The following is a 19,479-nucleotide window of genomic DNA, read 5'->3' on the forward strand; positions in this document are numbered from 1 at the left end:
CTCTGACAGTGTTTCTACTATAGATTTAGTTTGCATAGCATTTCTGCCTCAGGCTAATTTATTTTGTCAATGAAGCAAGACCTAGAAACTTAGCTATTGCTACAATGGCTAGAGCTAATTATTTCTGTACCTAGTCTGGGGCTTAGGCCTGCATTTGCGTCCATTGTACCATGAGTGAACACAACTCTCCAAGATAAACTATTTTACTGGGCTTGTATTCACTGTAAATTCTGTTGTGAAGCCTGCTGTGCTTTGTAACTGCCAAAGCTGTCCTAAGCACTGTCCAACTTTCTGGGTTCCATTCTTGCCATCGATTTCCTGATGAGACCTCCTGTGAGGTGCCTCAGAAGGCACTGTGCTCAGGATCACTGGGCAGAGGCCATTGCTGCTGCCATAGCACAGGGACACTTTGGCTTCACCCACAGCTTTCAAAATGCCATCAGCTAAACACCAGCTAAAGAATTGTTCTTGTTTTAAAATCTGATACTCAGGCTAAACTACACAGCTCAGTGCCCAGTATTTACAATGTGGGTTAAAAGGTTTTAAAATTATGTGTTGCACTGCCTGAATCTGAAAATGTCATCCAGTCAGGAAAGTCTACTCCCAGATGCACAGATCCAATGGTTAGAAAGACTCATTTGAATCTCTCTTAGTGCAGAAAATTAACAAAGAAGTTCTGAACCAGATTAGTAATACTTAAACTGTCATGAAGAAAAATGGTTATTCAAAATTCAAGTGTTTCCCAAATATAAAAGCATAGTAAAACCATACCACAGATTTCCTTGTGTTCAGGGAAATGAAGCTGAAAAAAACCCCAAAACAACACCCCCCTACCCCCCACATTTATAGTACCACCAAAATCAAAGCAAAATTAAAAGAAGCACTGAATCCTTTTAACCCTTTTACACGTGTATGATGCATATTAAATACAGTAAGAAAGATAAGAAAGCTTATCAAAGAGAAATAAAGTGTTACACTACATCATTAAGGGTTTAGTGAAAGAAAAGATTTATCAAAATTTCTGCTGAAGAAAAGGAAATGGCATGTGATTAAAAGAATTAAAAGAAAAAAAGAAACAAGAAAGAAGGAAATTAAGAAAGAATAAAAAGATGTAAGCACCAAAGATGCTTTAATGGATCAAGAAGCACTGGCATCTCAAAAAGCAGTGAAAGCAACCTCATTGAATTTATCTGTAGCAGTCAATGGCATGTGACAGGCAGCAAATTAAATACTGGCTCTGAAAACTATTAGTTGTCAGAAAAAGAAAGAGTAAATATTTCTAAGCAGATCATTTTTATGTTAACGCTTCACTAGATGCCTACTAGTAGCAATAAACTGGTTTGTTAAGTGCTTTTAAGGTAGAATAGCTGCACAAAACAGTTTGATACCTCTGCTTTGACTGGTAGGTGATGGAGGTGGAAGAATGCCGGTTGAAACTAAAATGAGACAAAAGGGGTATTTGAAAAAATATACACAAAAGATTGGGATATCTTGTCCTACCATGAATTTCCTATGAGTAAGAAGAGCTCTTAAATGCTGAAGTAAACAACATGTGCATATTTATAATTACATGAGTATTACATTACATTTTGTTTTCTTATTTAAGCTGGGAATCACAGTGACACCTGACGAGTGATAACATAAGTCAATGAGCTGAGAGCTCCATAAGTCACTCTTATCTGATCTTGCTATTTGATTGTGGAACTCCAATTATTTTTATGAGCAGAAAAAAATACAAGGGATTTTTCTCAGTGACATGTTTACATTGCATCAAATCTGAAAAGCAAATCTTGAATGAACCAAAGGCCAAAGATCAGGGAAGTACGACAGCCTGTGAGCAGCTTGGACAACCCCATGGAAAGGACAGGCTGGCATAGCTGAAGCAGAAACATCCACCCACCGTGTTCAACTTTTGTCTTGAAGAACCTTTCCATTGCTACAGTCTTAGGCAAACAGGTAGGTTTTTTTTTTCCCCTTGGGGAAGCAGTGTAATTTCAGAACATAAATGAGTCATTTATGCAAATACAGGAAGTACTTGAAAGCCTGCACAATGTACGATCTGAGAAACGAGAGGATTCAGAATGAACAGAGCTCCCGCAGGGCAGTGCAGGGCTACAGAGCATCCGTCCCACCCCACAGCACAGCCCACATTTCCCAGAACCACCAGGAGTCTGCCTTATGCCAGTTATTTTCCTAAATTCTGGAGAAGATTTCTTCTTCCCTTTACCATGGACACAGTGCTTGGATAAAATCCCTGGATCAGAAGCTACACTTGGCTTTTAGAACCATAATTGTAACTCTTTCCATTGTTTCTCCTGGTTTTGTATTCCCAGAGTGCTGTTGCATGGAGCACCCCGCTTTAATCCTCTAGATGGAATAACCCATCCCTGAAGAGCTTCAAGCTTATTCAAAACTCTCCTGCTGTGCTTGCTTCTTTTGAGTAAGATTGTAAGTGGAACAGATAACAGTAAGTCAGATTTCACTGCAGATGTAAAAGAGTAACACAATCTGTTAAAGGTTAGTGATGTACTTCAAACACTCCTCTTCAGGAACATGATCAAGATTTCACTCCTGTTATGTGTTATGCATATGCTCACAAAAGCTAAGTCACTACAGAACAGGATCTACTAAAGTGTAAAATCAGATTTAAATAGTTAAGGATATTGATCAAGAAAGCCTCTCGCCTTTTCTTGGTGGACGTTTTTAAAGAATCTAAAAGGGAAAAAACCATCAAACACTGGAATAATGGTGAGAAAATCTCAGCCTCATCTACCTGAGGACATCCCCATCCTGTAAAACAGTGGTGTAATTTTTTTTTTTTAATAAAATTATATTAAATGCTCAATATTCTTCTGGTACATGTCAAGCTAAAACTATATTTTTAAGTCTGTATTTTGGCATGCTAAAGCATTACTTGATTTCTAAATGAAAACTGCCAGATGCTCAAATATTTGATTTATAAATCAATTTAGAAGCCATTTTTAGTCCCTTACATTTGAATACACTAGCTATAATACACATAATACACATTTTTAAGACATACATGGAAGAAGCGCACCAAGATAAAGAAGCTATTCCAGCTGCAAGACAGCATCCAAAACCAACCAACCAACCAGAGTTCATTTCTCATACTTGATTATCAAGGAACCAAATTCCTACAGGTCCCACAAGTCTTTGATTCGCCCTTATGTGCCAAGACTTGCTGAAGCCAAGACAGTAACATTTGCCTGTCGGTAACAGGCAAGCAGATGACAGAACACACTTGTGTCATCCACTGACAAAGCAGCAGTGTATAAAGTTGATAGGCTGTAGATGTTTTAAATGTGGCCAGGTGCCAGCAAGAGGTTTTAGGAGTCTGATTCGAGCATTTCTTTTGGAAATGGACAGGTGTTTTTCATAGATTCACAGACCCTTTGATGCTGGAAGAGGCCTCAGGAAGAATCTGATCTAACCTGCTGAAAGCAAGGCCAGTTTTGAGGTCAGACTGGGTTTCTCCATGTTTTAGCCAGTGATGTCTTGAAAACTTTCAAGAGTGGAGGCACGGTCTCCCCAGAAAAGTCACTTCCTTTCACAGGGGCAGGAAAAGTAGCAATGGTCCATGGCAATCTAATTCACTCATTTACTTTCAATTCAAATGCCTCAATATCTCAATGTCATCTTTCTTTTTATTTTCCTTGAAATTTTGTTTCACACTGATTAGTCCATGTTGGTACATAACTACAAATGAATTCATATGGTTTCAAGGCCTCACACTGCTTCCCTTCTCCCATTAAATGCATATAAAATTTAAGGGACATGGAAGAAAGCTCAATCAAAAAACAGTATTACATTAGCACTAAGAAAGACATGCAAGTAGTGTCAGCAAGTACTGGTTATCTTTATACTAATTTATTAGCAGTTTATATGTAAATTATGCAAAATTGTTGCTTAACTTGTCCCTACTGATGGAACTAGATAATCTTTAGGATCCCTCCCAGCCCAATGATTCCACTGGGCTGATCCATTGATCCATTCTATGATTCCATGATTTCCAAGGCAGGAATGAAAACAAGCTCTTAGGAAAGATTTAGATGGGTCCTAAGACGTAGACTGGTGAAACATGAATAGATTTGCTCTGTCTGGACAGAGTAGCCACCAGAGCTTCCATTTAATTTCATCTTCTGACTGATTTCAACCTTCAGCTGAAAGAATCCCTAAAATAAAGTATTTTCTGTAGCTCAGGAGAAAGAATAGGTTCTGCATGCCAATGTTTAATCAAACTCAAATATGCATATTTATTACTGCTCGGAAAGCAAGGAACCGTACCTGAGTAGAAGGGGCTTCTTGAAACTAAAGGTACAATTGGTGTACTCCACTCATCAGCAGTCAGTTTTATTTCTTATGTTTTATTAGTTCCATAGTGGGATTACTTCCCCTATCTAAGTCCCATGGCTGGAAACAGGCATGTTCACATCCTAAAACTGAAAACTCTTCTGATGTTTTGTTCTGTAGCTATTTCATTTTTGCATTGGTTTCAGTGATGTGAAGCCAACCAAACTGCTCTTAAATACTTCCTGTGCCAAGCACTTAACTGTTCTGTGATTCTCTTGAGAAAGACCATTGTATTTCTTGCCTTTATTATATTCAAGCCTTCAAACTTGTGCCCTTTGTCAATTTCAATCACCTTTGGATAATTCCTAACTATTTTTTAATATAAAGATAAGACACACATGGATAATTACAATCTCAAATGTATTGCTGATTTAGTTTATTATTTCTTAAGACTGTTCATATTGTGTTCAAATGAGTCTTAAAATCACCTGCTTTTCTCTGTTAGTTGTCAAAGTGTTATGAAAGCAGTGAAAAGGCTTGGAAGCGAGGCAGTACAGCAGCATTCCCTCTTTCTGGTAATAAAAGATTCCTGTGATCCTGTGTTTCCACCAAGAAAAAAATGGTCCATCATTCTCACCCAGTGTTTCTAGGCAAGTATTTTCATTTCAGGATGGTAAAATCAGCACAAACCAGCCAAGTGAAACTCCTCTGTTCCAAGAGGACCTTGTGGTCACATACCCTACATCTAAAACATTGCTGTTTCCTAGCTGGGTTGTCATGCAGAAGATAAGGAAGGAGCTGTTCTTTTAAACACATTGTGCTTTTTCTCTCCCAATTCAATCCCTTCAGAAATGGAAAACCTCATGTCAGAGAGCATAATACAAAATCAAAACAAATTAGGTTAAAAGAAGAGAGCTTTACAGATATACCTAGACTGAGAAGAGATAGCAGATGAGATAGTGGAAGCTGCTAATGACATGTTCTTGGGCCCATGGAAAGGCTTAGGCTGGGAAAGAGAGCTGGGGGCTGCAAGAACTCTGCAGAAGACACATAAAAGCATGAACAAAATGATTTAACAGGGACACAAATCATGGCATCAGAACCAAGCTCTGGCAAGATTCAGATACAGGAAAACTGCTGCATGGTTACCAGGGACAGGTTTTCTGTAGCACACATCTGCAGACTTACAGAATAGCACAACCAAGCACATTCCTGCAGAACTCAAGGCAAAATGCACACATTGTGGAAACATTTTAAAACCAGACTATCAATAATTAAGAAAGGCAGTATTACAGGACAGGACTTTTGTCAATGATACATGCTTTTATCTGAAAGATCTGAAGATGTTTGAGTCTAAATAGAAGAGAAACATTTTACTGTACCCAGTCCCAGACAGAAGATTGTCCTGTCAAAACCAGAAGTAATTGGAATGATTAGTTTAGTAGAGGCTTTTGTTTGGTCTGAAGCAGATACTAGGTACATTTTCTTCATGTTATGGCTTCAACTGAGGGATAAAAATTATTTAAACCTTATCATGATTTTATGTGGAAGTGCCTCTCAGGCCAGTTCTGAATTTGAGCATAAGACCTTTTTCAAACCTCCTTTGCTGTCTGGAATAAAACCACTGCTTTCTGGTAGGTCATGGCTAGGTAAAAACTGACCAAAGTGAAAAACCAATTAGTTGGTATATACACATAATGCAAGTCAATTAGGAAAAATTAATTAAGAAGTAGAGTCAAGAGAACATTTCCAATTCCATTTATACATACCTAAAATATGATACCTCTGAGGTCTCAATTATAAGTGTTTTATATTACTGGACGTGCGTTTTTCCTTGAATTTTAAAAGCATGCTAAAATAGACATCTTTTCAGAATATTCATGTAGCAAACCCCAAAGATAAAAGATTATGTACCAAAAAACTCACTCTTACTATCTCCAAAATGACTGCAAAGTAAGTGACAGCTGTAGAAATCCCACACATTTCCTCACAAGCTGTCTGACAGTTTTTCATATACAACTGTAACTCCCACTGTGCTACAAGTGTAAGGAATGCATCTCCTTGAAACTTACTTCAGCTCAAAGGCTAATTCTCATTAGGAAAAAAAGACCAGATAAATCTAATAGAAATGAATTGATTTAACTTACAGAGCAAGTCAATCATCAAGTGTCCACCATGTTTTACTGATATCTGCTGAGACACAGTAAGCTCAATCATGTGAGTAAATGACATCTTCTCATTTTCCATTTCTTGTCCTACTGCAGAAACACTATTAAAAGAATCTTCATTCACTGCAACTAAGATGAGGAGTTGTTTGGGTCTTATTATAAATGGTGTAAAAACATTTCTAATTTTAAGCCCAGACTCGCCTTCTGAAAATGAAGTTATTTTTAGGGCGGTTTTATTTTGCAAATTCTATGCAAACATGAACAACATATCACAAAACTGAAAAAAAAAAACCCACATAAAAAAAAAAAAACTCTAAAAAACCCAGCCCCCCAAAATATATAAAAGCATATAAACCAGGTTACAGCTTTTCATACTACATTCTTAAGCTCAGAATGTGTATGCAGCATTTCCAAAGCCAGAGGGGTACAAAGCAATGGAGCATTACCTTTGGAAGGAGGATGAGAAAGCCTCTTGCACTACTGAGGTGGTGGCTGGTGCTGCCATCAGGCTGGCTGTGCTTGGAGCAGCAGGAGCAGGCTGAGGTGCTGAAGCATGTGGTGCAGGAGCAGCAGAACTGGGAGCCACCGGGGCATGCTCAACAGGGGTACTAATTAGAGTTCAATTAAATAAAACAAGAAGCATCTTAAGAAGGCGTGCATTTACATGGAGAGCATAAAACCTACTATGTTTGAACCTGCAGCTGCAAACATAGTAGCTGGCTGGGTTACTGAGGGAAAAGCACAATTATGCAAAGAAAAAAAAAGACATTTGTTCAGCCTTTTCCATTGTGCAGCTCAGACTGCAATGCAGCGTTGGTCCTGCTTGACTGAAATTTACCCCAGGTGTTAAAGAGCACTTCAGTCCTGCTCCCACTGATGCCAGAGGTAGGAAATGTGGCACCCAGGACTGAAATGGCTATGAAGAGCTGTCACAGTCTTGTGAGCTCATATAAATTCCATCAGATATATTGAAATGAATGATAATAATCTACTCTTTTATCCTGTGACAATTTAAGTAACCTGTTGAACTATTAATGTCTTCTATCACCACCCTCACATTTGAGAATTACTCCTAAAGACAGACAAATGGAGCAAAATTAGCAGGTTTTTTTTTTTTTAAATCAGGGCATCACTGTACATAGCTGTGTTGTCCATGAGCAGTGGCCTAGAAACATAATGGATACATGTCTACTTCAGACCTATGTCATAAGCATATTGTCACATCTCTGTGCTCTTACAAATTACTCCTATCAGGGTGATGGAATTCAGTGATTCTCTTGCTCAAGTTACAAAGGTCCAAAATGCTCCTTCCTGAGCACACCAAGTATCAAATAACAAAAGAAACCTTACAGCTCCACAGCTGTTTCTTCAGCCAACCTTTGCCCTCTAACTCTCTCTCAGCTTTCTCTTCTAAGCAGAACTACCATCCATTGTGCAAATTATCTCATATTTTCTTTTGCTTCTCTCAGAAGCACTGATTTGCCAAGTTATATTCCTCAGGACATAGAACAATTGTTTGGTATTTCTGAATTTGTGATACCCCTTGTTCTCCAAGGGACTGTCCCATCTCCCCTGTCCTTCACCTCCTCTTCTAGAGTTCAACAGTCTACAGGATGGTATCTTAATTCAGCTGAATATCTTGTTTGATTAGCTGAAACAGATTCTGGTTGTTATACCCACAAATCTCAAAGCTGAATGCAGCCCTCAAAATAGCAGGAAATTGGTATTTTCTCCCTTATGGAGATTCAGCTACAATTATGCACATAATAAGTAAGTTCCTGAAAATAATCATCCAGTTTGCAGTTCTGACTTTTAAATCCTTACACCAGTTTTGCAAAAGTTCTTCCATAGTAATATGCATTTGAGAGTCAGATGATTTCTTCCATCCTGAAGCATTTCATGATGTAAATTCTTCCAATTAACTAGCAGACTATCAATTTCACAGCCTGTGTAACAGAGTAGCTGTGTATTATCCATCACAGCTAATCTGGTACTAAATTTCAACACTGTGAAATTTTCCCTGCGCCACAGTGGGTACCAGAATTACCCCATTAAAAGCTGTGGAGTCACAGTTTTCATCTTACATACTTACAGATCTTTGATTTAGCAAAGAGGAAAGGATTGAAACTATGCTGCACATAAAAATGGAACTTAATGTATGTGTTGAAAACAAACACAAACTAGGATTTCACCCATTTTGTCTATCTGCACTGATGTGAAAGGGAATTTACTACAGATTTCAGAGGATTCAAGACTTCATACTTTGAAGAGAATGGTGAACTTAATTAATTGCAATTTAATTGTAACAATCTACAAAATAACCAAAATACATATTCAGAGATAAATACTGAAAAGAAAGTTAAAAAAACCTAATCCATATGTGTGAACATGGACCTGTGTGGAGACAGATTTGAACTGAATGAACCCATATAAATAACATAAAACCAAATATACTAGAATACCCTTTAAAGTTTAAAAGAAATACAAACAAAGTTTATCTTGCATAGTATTTGTAATATTTCTTTTTATGTGATTAAAATGTTAGAGGCTTGCTCACCTTTCTTCATGGTAGAATATGTTAATTATCAGAACAAGGAATTGGAATAAATATAAATGAAGTGGATACAACCATAAAAATCAGAGTGGTTTGGTTACATAAATTATATACAGTTGATAATATACTCATAACAGGATTATAGAAAGAGCTCAAGACTGACTTGACTGGTCTTAATTTAGCAACTATAAATTTTGCATAATATTATCTATATTGTCAAATACAATAGCCGAATTGGTTTTTTTCCTCCTCCTTTCTAGTTTTTCAGTCTGATTTTTCATTTTAGTTATTCAAGAACAGAAGAATTTCAATAATTGATAAATGTGAGTGCTGCTTTATGAAAAAGATCATCTAATGCAACAGCTTCCTTATGATATATTATAGAGTGTTTTTTGGTTGGTTGGTCGGTTTTTAAATACAATAATTTTGTAGTCTTTAAATCTTTACAGTACTTTGTATTTTAAAAGACATTGAAAAAATCAAACATCTTCATATTTGCGGTAACAAACATAAAAGTAAGTTAGGTGGATGAAAACAAACACACATCTGTTCTCAGCTGATTTTCACTCATGAAAAGGAACACAGATCAGTAGAGGTTAAGAAGATAATAATGGCTAACAACCATAATAAGAACACAGCAAGAAATGCACTCTAACATTTAAAATATAAGTATAATCTATACTTTTTTCTCTTGGTGAAGTCCTAAGTTCTGAGATTTTCTATCCCAATAACAAGGAGTGGATGATTAAAACAGCACTTAGTCTCCTTTACGTAATACATGAAAGTTTTGTGTTTCTAATCCTCCAACACATCACTTGCAAAGAATCAAAAATATAGAAAACCAAAAGTAAAATGGATATGAAAAAAAATCTGTTATTGCATCATTTGTAGGAACAAAGTGCCAGAGAAAGTATTTAGAGAAAGCTGTAATGATTAAGGATTTAATATTTGAATATGGGAATGTTTGTGGAAACCACTGAAAACACAGAAATATCAGCTGCTGCTTCTCTGCTGAAGGTGCTTAATGACTTGTCTCTGTATTGTAGATGTGATCCTATGAGAGCCACTGAAAATGTAACACCCACATGGAACCAGAAGCTGCTGGAGTTGGAAGAACTGGAACCTTGGCTTTGAGGCAATGGGCATTTCCATGTGAAGGAGTTAGAGGTTGTTATTCCAAACCATTGCAAAGCTCCAAACCGGGTCAGTGATGCAGTTACACGGCACAGTGTACCTGTGGTTACCGGATGAAGCAAGAGGGGCTTTCTGGCCAACACCGGCCTCCCCCTGGGTTGTACCTGCTCCAAGCCTCACAGAGCCCTTGGAGGCCACTGGCTGAGCATTGGCAGGGTTGGCATCCCTGGTGGATGACTTAGGAGGGTGCCAAATACTCGAGGTCACATACTGGGGTGCATGCGCGGTACCTGTAGGCCTGGGTGACAGAGATTACAAGGGTGTTTGTAAACGAGGCATTTCCTAGGTAAGAGCAGGGGTTTGAGGAACACACAGAATTCCAGCCACAGATGGAGCTGGAGATCATAATGACAATGCAGATGAAGTAATCATGATAGTTCATTGTTAATTACTGCTTAAGACCAGGAAAGGCTTGACAAATTAAAAAAGGTACCTTGTGTTAAATCTGGAAATCATATTGCTATGAATATCAAAATAAGCAGAGCTGTGATGGTAATGGAGGTGGAGAAAGGCTGTGGTATGACAGATCACACAAGATTAAGGCAACATAGGAGGACAATAACACCAGTCATATATCAGAAATTGTTCCTGGCAAAATAAAATAGTAATTAAAAGAAAAGGAGATTTCAGTGAAGCAGCTGCATAGTCCCATAAATAGTTTTAAACAAATGAAACTGCTGGTGAAATACTAACATATGTTGCTTGTTCTTTACAATTTAATTTATATTCAGGATTCAAGGGGTTTATTTCCTTCTTTTTAAAATTATTTATTTAGAAATAAAAATAAAATTTCCCAACTGTTCAAGTGACAGTTGTCATTACTTGTGTCATTATTAACAAATAATCTTGCACTCAGATATTAACTATGCAATCTTCATTCAAATATAAGAAGTCTTAAAAAACCCCAGAAATAAAAAGTGGTTGCATATCACTGAGGCAGGAATCAAAAACAAAGAGAAAAGCAGTGGCAAAAAATTCTTTTCATGACTAACTACTAAGAAGTCTTTCTTTGCTCCATTTAACAACTGGTCAGATTCACACAAGAAATACCTGTGTATCAGTACTTGGGGTTTAAAAAATTAGCTAATTGAAAACAACACATTTCTCTACTCAACTGCAAAATGTTCTGAGATCCTTTGTAAGAAAACAACTTGACATGAAAGAACTTACAGAGGGACTGTTTTGAAGCTCATAATCCCTTGAGTATCAATCAAGATCTGACATATAAATGTTCTTTAAAAGACAATCTTATTTATATTTTAAAAATGCCTTGAATAGTCTAGACAAAGTTTAAATTGGAAATTGTTCTTAAAACTGTATCACAAACTGACAGTACTCCATTTTCAAGAATATTTGATTTAAAACTTCTTATTTTTCAGGTTTATAAGTTTTGAGAAACACAACCCCCACCTGTTCCACATCACAGTGCATGAGAAAGAAATGCCCAATGAACCCACTTAACTGAAGCCTCTACTTTCATCATCTGCTCAAACAGTGTACAAATTTCATGTTTTTGAAGTAAGAACAATATGAAGGAAATGAAGATACATTCTTAACAGGAAGTAAATCAAACACAGCAAACATTACCTGTTTTCTGATGCTGCTGCAAGGTTTTCCTTGTCTCTGTGAAAGGAGGGGATACAGTATGAAATAAATGCAATTGCCAGTGATGGCAAAAAAGCCCCACCCAAAACAGCCAGGGAAGAAGAACATGGGTTGGGGAGAAATGTTTGGTTGCAAAAAGCATCCTAGAGTGGTTGCTCATAAATACAGCTGTGAGAAGCCTCTTCAGCTTTCCAGGTAAAACCACCAGATATACAAGTTTGCTGTATATCTCTTATCACTTGCAAACAACTTTGTTGCAAAAATAAAATAAAAGGAAAATAATAGGTTACAAATGAGACATTGTATGTGTGTATACAATTTCAGGAAGAGTTTTGTCTTTAATAAGTTTCCTTTTAAAAAAGAATTCATTAATATTTCAGCAGAACATACTTGGATGCCAAATCCAGGCAGAAAAAACAATCAGAGCTGGGCAGTCTTCATGGACCCAATATTTTGAAGTGATAAGCAGTTAAATCGTTACCAAAGACTTACACAAAAAGGATTTCATATGCCTGGCATAATTTAAAAATTCTCTTCCCTACCCAAAAACTACTTTTCTCAATCTAAATTGGATTAGAAACAATTCCTTCAACTGGAAATCATTCCTTCATTGAGGTGAGGATTAAGTCAGCCTCAGTTTCACTGATGGAGAACTGGGCTGTTATTCTGTAAACACACATACACACTTAAAAAATAACTGATCTGCTCAAATGCAAGCAATTGTTTATCTGTAAGAAGTTAAGACACAAATAATTTCATAAAGAATAGAATCTATTAGCCTTAAACACCTAAGTTTGAAATCCAGTTAATTAAGTAATTGAGATAGTCTCACTATTTAGCAATTTAATGGGTGATTGCATACCTTCCTATTTAAGGAATTGTGCTGAAATTTCAACAGGTTTAAAGCTGATATATGCCAAATGAGAACACTTTTCTTAAGTGGCATGTAAAATTACAAACCACAAAATGAATGTCCTCATTTATGCAACTTAACCTTTTTCCTGAAGCACCCTTTGAAAACAAAAAAGGAACACATGCACTTTATATGGATTTGCTGGGTTCCAATCATCAACTTACATTATGTTTGGAAGGCTATTCTTAATATTTTCCACATTATTATCAGTATTGTGTTTATGTACTTATACATTTACATATATAAGTACAGTCACATATTCTTTCTTTAGTTCTGTTCCAAGAAAGCTACAAAAGCCAAACCAGTTAAGACCAGCAAAGGCTTCAGCACAGGCGTTCTCTACGAATTTTTAAAACCTCTAATTAAAATGTAGCCCTAAAATATATTAATTGAAGCCAGATTTTGAAACCCAGAAGTTGGGAAATGCCCCTCAGATGTGTCTGTCTGAATAAGATGTTCCTGTGGTCAGAAGAGCCTGCCTTGAACAGAAATCCCCAACGAGGTCAATGGCTCACCACTCTGAAGCAATGAGAAACCAAACACTGTCCTTATGGTAACCAAATGCCAGCTATGAAACAAGGTGCTAGAGGATGGATTAGAGACTGTGCAGGTGTGGGAACTGTTAATTTACCAAGAGCCATAATCATGCAACAATGTTAAAGAACACAGTCAGGGCCTGCAAACAAAATACAGGGCTATTTATCTCCAGTGTTGCCAAATGCTCTATGAGAAATTACAGCCAAGACCAAAAGGCAGGCAGCTGGGGTCAGGCTGAAGCAGCGCTAAGCCTCTGTTGTTACAATTAATCTGATCCTAACACTTCTGCTCCAATAGCTGGGGCTACAATGAACAAGGCAAAAAAAAAAGTCACTTGACTCAAGGTCACTTTGAGGTTGGTATTTCACAAAATCTTTTTCCCCAAGTGTACAATATTGGATAATGTTGTGTGACGATGGCAGGGGAGTTGTGAAGGTTAAAACAGAGAGAGAAGTATAGTAACAATACTTCCACAGAATAAAACAAAGGAAAAGGCACAGAGTAAAGGGAAAAATGAGTTCAAAGGCATATAACACTTCTTCATGGTTTTGCTTCCAGGACCTATTTCTCTTCCCAGTCAATAGAAGTAATTCCCATTTGGCTACCAAGAAGAAAGGCTCAAGATCAGATGTGCCTCTGACTGGCAATACTTGCATTCTAAGGAACCAATGACTGGATTTCTGGCCTTTACAATCAAAACATTTTTTGCTAACTAAATGCAGAAATAACTTTACTTCTGAGCCAAATACATCCCTCAGGCAGGCTCAGTAAAGTCAATACCTTCACAACATGAAAGAATTTGGCTCAGAAAACTATGAGCTGTGTGTATCTCTGCGTACACAGGCTGCTGCACTAACTGACAGTAGTGAATAATAGTTTTGAGCTATCTGGGAGAGATTTAAAATTACTGTGGGAGATTTTTTTTTGTCTGCAGTTGTTTTCAGTCCCCACTGAAATGGCTTTTGATAGAAAGGCCTCAGTCAATGACTCTTCTGAGACAACAGTGCAACTCCCACAGATTTCATTAAATTTTGGACCTGTATTTCAAACAAGATCTATTTAAGCAATATACTCTCTTCCCAATTCCACAGGACATTATACAGTAGAAATTATGAAATGTTTTCTTCTCATAAAATATGCTACATGATATGGTGCTAAAGGCAGAGTGAAATGATAGAAATGGAGTCTTTTCCTGACACACATCAACAAGAATTAGAATAGTTTGAGTAACAGAAATCAAAATTCATTTGCAAGCCAAACTTGTGTGTGCTATTGGACTCTAAAAGTAGCCTGGAGAATCTTCAGAATTTTCAGTAAATGAGTAGGTTAAATCTGAACTGTATGTATGGGACACTGGAATGCTTTCCCATTTTACTTTATTTTTGGGAACCAAATGCAAAAGATCCCCAAACATGTACATGTAGCAGGCAAGCTGAAATGTGGAGTTGGTGCACCTTCCATCTACCTTCTTCTTAGACTGTACAGATCTAGACTCTCTCTCTCTGGAAAAGCTCTGCTCTATTCCCCTAAAATATGGAGACAGAATCCTATGATGCAATGAAGACCTGGTGACACAAAAACATAAAGTGTCCTGAGGGTCCACATGGTCCTTCAACTACTCTTTCAGTACTGAAGCAAAAAGCAAATTTTCTAATTGAGTTTTTTCTTTATACTCTCGTGGAGCAAGACTTTTTCTAATTTTACAAATGAGAGACTAAAACTTAATAGATTTGTTCATGGTCTAAAAGAAAGTCCACAGCAGTGTAAAGAACTCAAATAAGCTCTCCCAAACCCCAGCTGATTATTTAAATTATCAGTTCACCCTCTTTAATCAGTTCACTCTCCTTTATTTTTAAAATAAATATATCTGTTCATTTCATCAGTATTTTACTGTATTGAGAACCTAATACAGTCTTCTACCAAGTCTGACAGATATACAATCTTTTTTCAAAGGGGATATAAACATACAAATTATTAGGGTCTATATTTATTGAAATCAAATGTTCTTCTTTCTAGTAGTATAGTGTGGTAATTAGACTTATAACTTTCATCTTAGCATGGACTTATATTTATATAAGCATATTTGCCTACAAATAAAATTTCCTTTTAAGAAGTAAAACTAACAAAGTAATTTTAAAGAAATTCTTATAGGGTGTCTGGGAGTCAAGCTGTGTGACAGCTATTTTGTAATTGCCTTCTAAACATTTTTTGTCTTGAAGGCATGAGACGCTGACACTGTTGGAAACTGGACACTGAGCTAGGTTAGCTGCTGCTCTGATCCACTGAGGCTGTTTCTACCTTTCTGTATTTGCAGCTGAGAATTTTTCCATGGTCAGATGACTATTGAGGCTGCTTGCCTTTTTTTTCCCCCATGCTATATTTCTGTTATTCTAACAAAGACACGAGAAGACAAACAAAGAAATGACAGACAGTTAGCTGGAGAGGACAGAAGATAACTATCATGCTGGTTTAGTTAACACTTCAGCTTGGGATCACAAAAAGGGGCAGAAGAGCGAGTCTCTCTTTTTCAGCCACTGTAGTTAAGAATGTGAGCAGCCCACGCCAAAACAATTGCAATATATCCTACTATGTTTGCTTTCCAAAACAGGGAAATACTTTTCTCACAGGGGTTTCCTGGTTTGTGCAGACAGTGCCACAGAAGAGAAGAAGCATTACCATAGATTCAGTGGAAAACAACCAGCAGCTCGTTCTCAAGACATAGTGTGAAACTCAATCAAAGCAGCTCACTAAAATCCAAGCCAATTCCTCCTATAAATGCATTTTAGTGGCATCTACAGGTTTGCTGTTAAGTCTAACAGTTACAGAATAAATGCAGCTGGACATACAGCAGCCTTAGTGTTGGGGAAAGGTAAGGTAACTCTTGCCCAAGGTTTTTGGCATGTGAACTCCAATTTTAAATTTTATCTTATTGGTAAACACATCACTTTAGTAAGAACAAAGACTGCAAAATTCTGAGCATGTGTAGTAATTGGAGCTGGGATTTAATTCAGATAATTATTCCCTATCTTGGCCTTAAGTGCGCAATTCGATTTAATTGAATGTTTTCCTGTAGCTTTCTACAGCCCCACAGTATAAAGTGCAGGGATCTGCCACCAGGCACCTGAGCACAGGATCCAAACTCTCAGTCTGTGTTCCTCACCACTACAGACAAAACCAATGCACAACAAGTTTGGGTTTTGAATGCCAGGAAATTATTTCTCTCTCACTGAAAGTTCTTTCTCATCATGAATTCACTTTCCTCCAAGGAAGCTGAGGAAAGAACAAGAACTCAGAGGTTTCACTTTCAGGGGCTTGTTTTTTAGACCTACTTTTTAATTTGTGCACATTGATGATAAGAAAATTCATATTTCCTCTACATGGCATTAAACTAAGTTTGAAGCTGCCCCTGAAACCCAGCAATGTGTCTGGGCTGTTCAGTTCCTGAATCAAATATCTAATTGATATGAATTAGAATGGCTGTCATTTTTTCAGAATGTGGATTAAATTTTATTTCATAAACTCTCTCCAGGATTTTCTTACCTTCCCTCTCTCTCATTTGTAATCATATAAAATTCTGGGTCAGCTACAACAAAAACGCTTACATGGAAATGAGCTGTTAGGAAGTTATTAGTATTCAGGGTAATTTTGCTGACATTAATGCAATTTAGAAGCAGAATAAAAGGAAGCAGTGCCAGGGCTGTGCTCCAGCTCACCCTAAGCAAAGCTGTGAGCCAGGCTGATGATCCACAGACCCCAGCTGAGGGTCTCTGAGTTACAATTCTTGTTGGAAAATCTGCTGCACGTTAGAACTGCTTTTCCCTTTTTGGACTGAGCAAGAAAGGCAGCACTGGTGTCTTGGTTAGCCACCTGCATCAGCTGAAGAATGCACGTGAAAATTTTAAAGGTTCCACAGTAGAAATGAAAGTTAATGTTCATTTCTCATCATGCAAAAGTTACATGGTGGACAGGAACATGCAGGAAACTGAGGTGGTAAAGATAAGACGCTACATATAGGTCAGTACATCCACACCCAAAGTTTAATTTCAGTTTTAACAGGCTCTGTTAGCTTATGCATTACTTTCTTTATGAACTGTTTTGAGAAAAGTTTAATGGTATTTTCTAATTGCAGTTGGAGGCTTCACTCATTCATTTTTAAGTGGGTACATTGAAGTGGATACACTGTACCTTACACTGTCTTTGACCAATTTATTCTACAGGGAACTGACTTGGAAGCAAGGGATTTACCATGCCCTAATAAATTTTTTCCCTGTAGAACTTCCAGAAATATTTAGATGAAGAAAGACTTTATATTTGATTAATTTTCTCTCCTGATTTCATTCAAAATTCCATGAAGACAACTGAGTTATTTCACTGTTCCTATACTTTTGTCACTCTTCAGGTGTTAAAAGGTAAGTGGGGATTAGAAGATATTAAATTGATGTGCTTATTTTTTTTTTTTTTATGTTCCTTAAGTGGGAAATGTACCTAGAGAAGTCTCCTTAATTTCACAAGCTGTTGTGGAAAGATGGGCCATGTCTTCCAAAAGTAGCAATTCTGGTAATTTGAGCAGCAGATAGGAGGTTTTTGGCAATTATCAGCAATGTTAATCATTGGAAATTTTGGCCAACCAAGGAAGGAAGTCAAGATGCCTTAGCGTGCCTTAATGGTGTCAGGTGGCTTTGATTAGCAGCCATAGAACAAGGATGCTACTGTGCTTGAGAGCAAGTCTTAGTCAAATAATTTTCATGTATCCTGCAGAAATCTGTCAACTAAAGGCAAACTGGTTAAAGAAAGTAATTATCTGGTAATACCATGCACCATACCAAAATTCTGACTTTTTAACTTTGCAAACTCAAATTTGTGTAAGGATCCATTTAAGTTTCTGATACATGTATTGGTAATCCCAGTCACTGAAGCTCATGGTAGACACAGTTAAAGAACCTACAACATCAACTCATCTCCTGTGGGAACCAGAGTGCACAAGTGAAAAATTGGTGTCACTTCTGCCCTGAGGAAGGCTTCAGAAAGCTCTGTGATGTGCAAGAGTTGGACCTTTCAAAAGTGATAAAGTACTCCCAGAAACACTTGTTCCTTGCTCTGGAAGAGATACTCCACCCAGCTGTGCACAATGAGAGAGAAACTGCAACGAAGTGACCTCTGTATTACCTAGCAAAAACACACTGTCCTTCCTGTGCAGGCAGGCATGAGGAGAGGGAGGCAAGGGAAGGAGCCACAGACCCTTCCTCCTTTTGTCCTTTTGTCATGCAGGAGAGGATCAGAGGTCAAGCTGTCACAGCCAGTGTCCTAAAGGCACACTGCAGCCATGTCCCATCAGCACACACTGCATGCAGTCAGTGCCTCTGCTGCAAACTGCGCACTGCAGGAGGTCAGGGGGCTGCTGGAGCAGGAGGCAGGCAGCAGGATTCAGGAGACAGGTTAGTTTAGACCAAACAGCCTTGGACCACAGCAGAAAAGGAGCATGTCCCTGTGCCATAACCAGACAAGCAGATTTACCTGGAAGGCCTTTTGGATTTGATTTCCTACTGGCATCAGCTTTGCTGAGTCTTCATTAAATGCTTATAACACTATGCTTTACTGGCAATATTGGGAAGGGCAGGGGACTATCCACATCCTGTGTTTTACTTTATTTTTGGCATGGAGGTTATTTAGAAGACAGTATTGTCACCAACCATTGTCCTCTGCTCAGCAGAGCCATCACAGGTCAAAATGTATTCAGCATGGGACAGATACACCTGCCTATCATCAGTGCTGGTTTAAAGAATTACATTACTCATTGCGTCTTCAATCAGGAACCTATTTTAAGCCTCACTGCCATTAATTGTGACTGATTTTGCTGTGTGGGACAGCAGACTTCTGCAAGTGCTCAGGAAACACTGCAAGATGGGATTGGTCATTCAGAAGGCACACAGAATGAGGTAAGCCTGAGCATACTCAAATAAAACAGGCTAGGCTTGCCCTTTCACTAGAACAAAGCTACTGAGATTTTTCCAAAGCTTTAATGCTTTTTGATCAGGCCCAGGTTTTTTCCTGTCACTAGCAATGATATACAGTAAGCAGAGTGAGAAATCCAGGCCAATTTCTCTGCCTTACAGACAAAGTCTGCCTCCTCCTCAGGAAGCAAAACCAAGGCCTCTTCAGAGCTATACAAAAAAAGACCCATAACATGAATTTTCTGG

General features: G+C 37.8%; 1 protein-coding gene across 7 annotated transcripts in view; it reads right to left on the minus strand.

Moving 5' to 3' along the window:
- LDB3 (LIM domain binding 3) overlaps nucleotides 1–19,479 on the minus strand; it is a 114,343-nt gene that overhangs the window by 17,486 nt on the left and 77,378 nt on the right. For 4 of the 7 annotated variants that reach the window (XM_064716957.1, XM_064716963.1, XM_064716956.1 and 1 more), the window contains 3 exons: nucleotides 11,815–11,850; nucleotides 6,926–7,087; nucleotides 1,389–1,436 (listed from right to left, as the gene is read on the minus strand). The exons of 1 other annotated variant lie outside the window; for it this stretch is intronic. In XM_064716957.1, coding sequence (XP_064573027.1) covers nucleotides 1,389–1,436; nucleotides 6,926–7,087; nucleotides 11,815–11,850 — 246 coding nt within the window. The remainder of the gene's footprint in view (nucleotides 1–1,388; nucleotides 1,437–6,925; nucleotides 7,088–11,814; nucleotides 11,851–19,479) is intronic. 2 more of the 7 variants (XM_064716959.1, XM_064716961.1) reach the window with 2 other exon arrangements.

The sequence above is a fragment of the Zonotrichia leucophrys genome, chromosome 6 (genome assembly GCF_028769735.1).
Source record: "Zonotrichia leucophrys gambelii isolate GWCS_2022_RI chromosome 6, RI_Zleu_2.0, whole genome shotgun sequence".
In the NCBI taxonomy this organism is placed as follows: Eukaryota; Metazoa; Chordata; class Aves; order Passeriformes; family Passerellidae; genus Zonotrichia; species Zonotrichia leucophrys.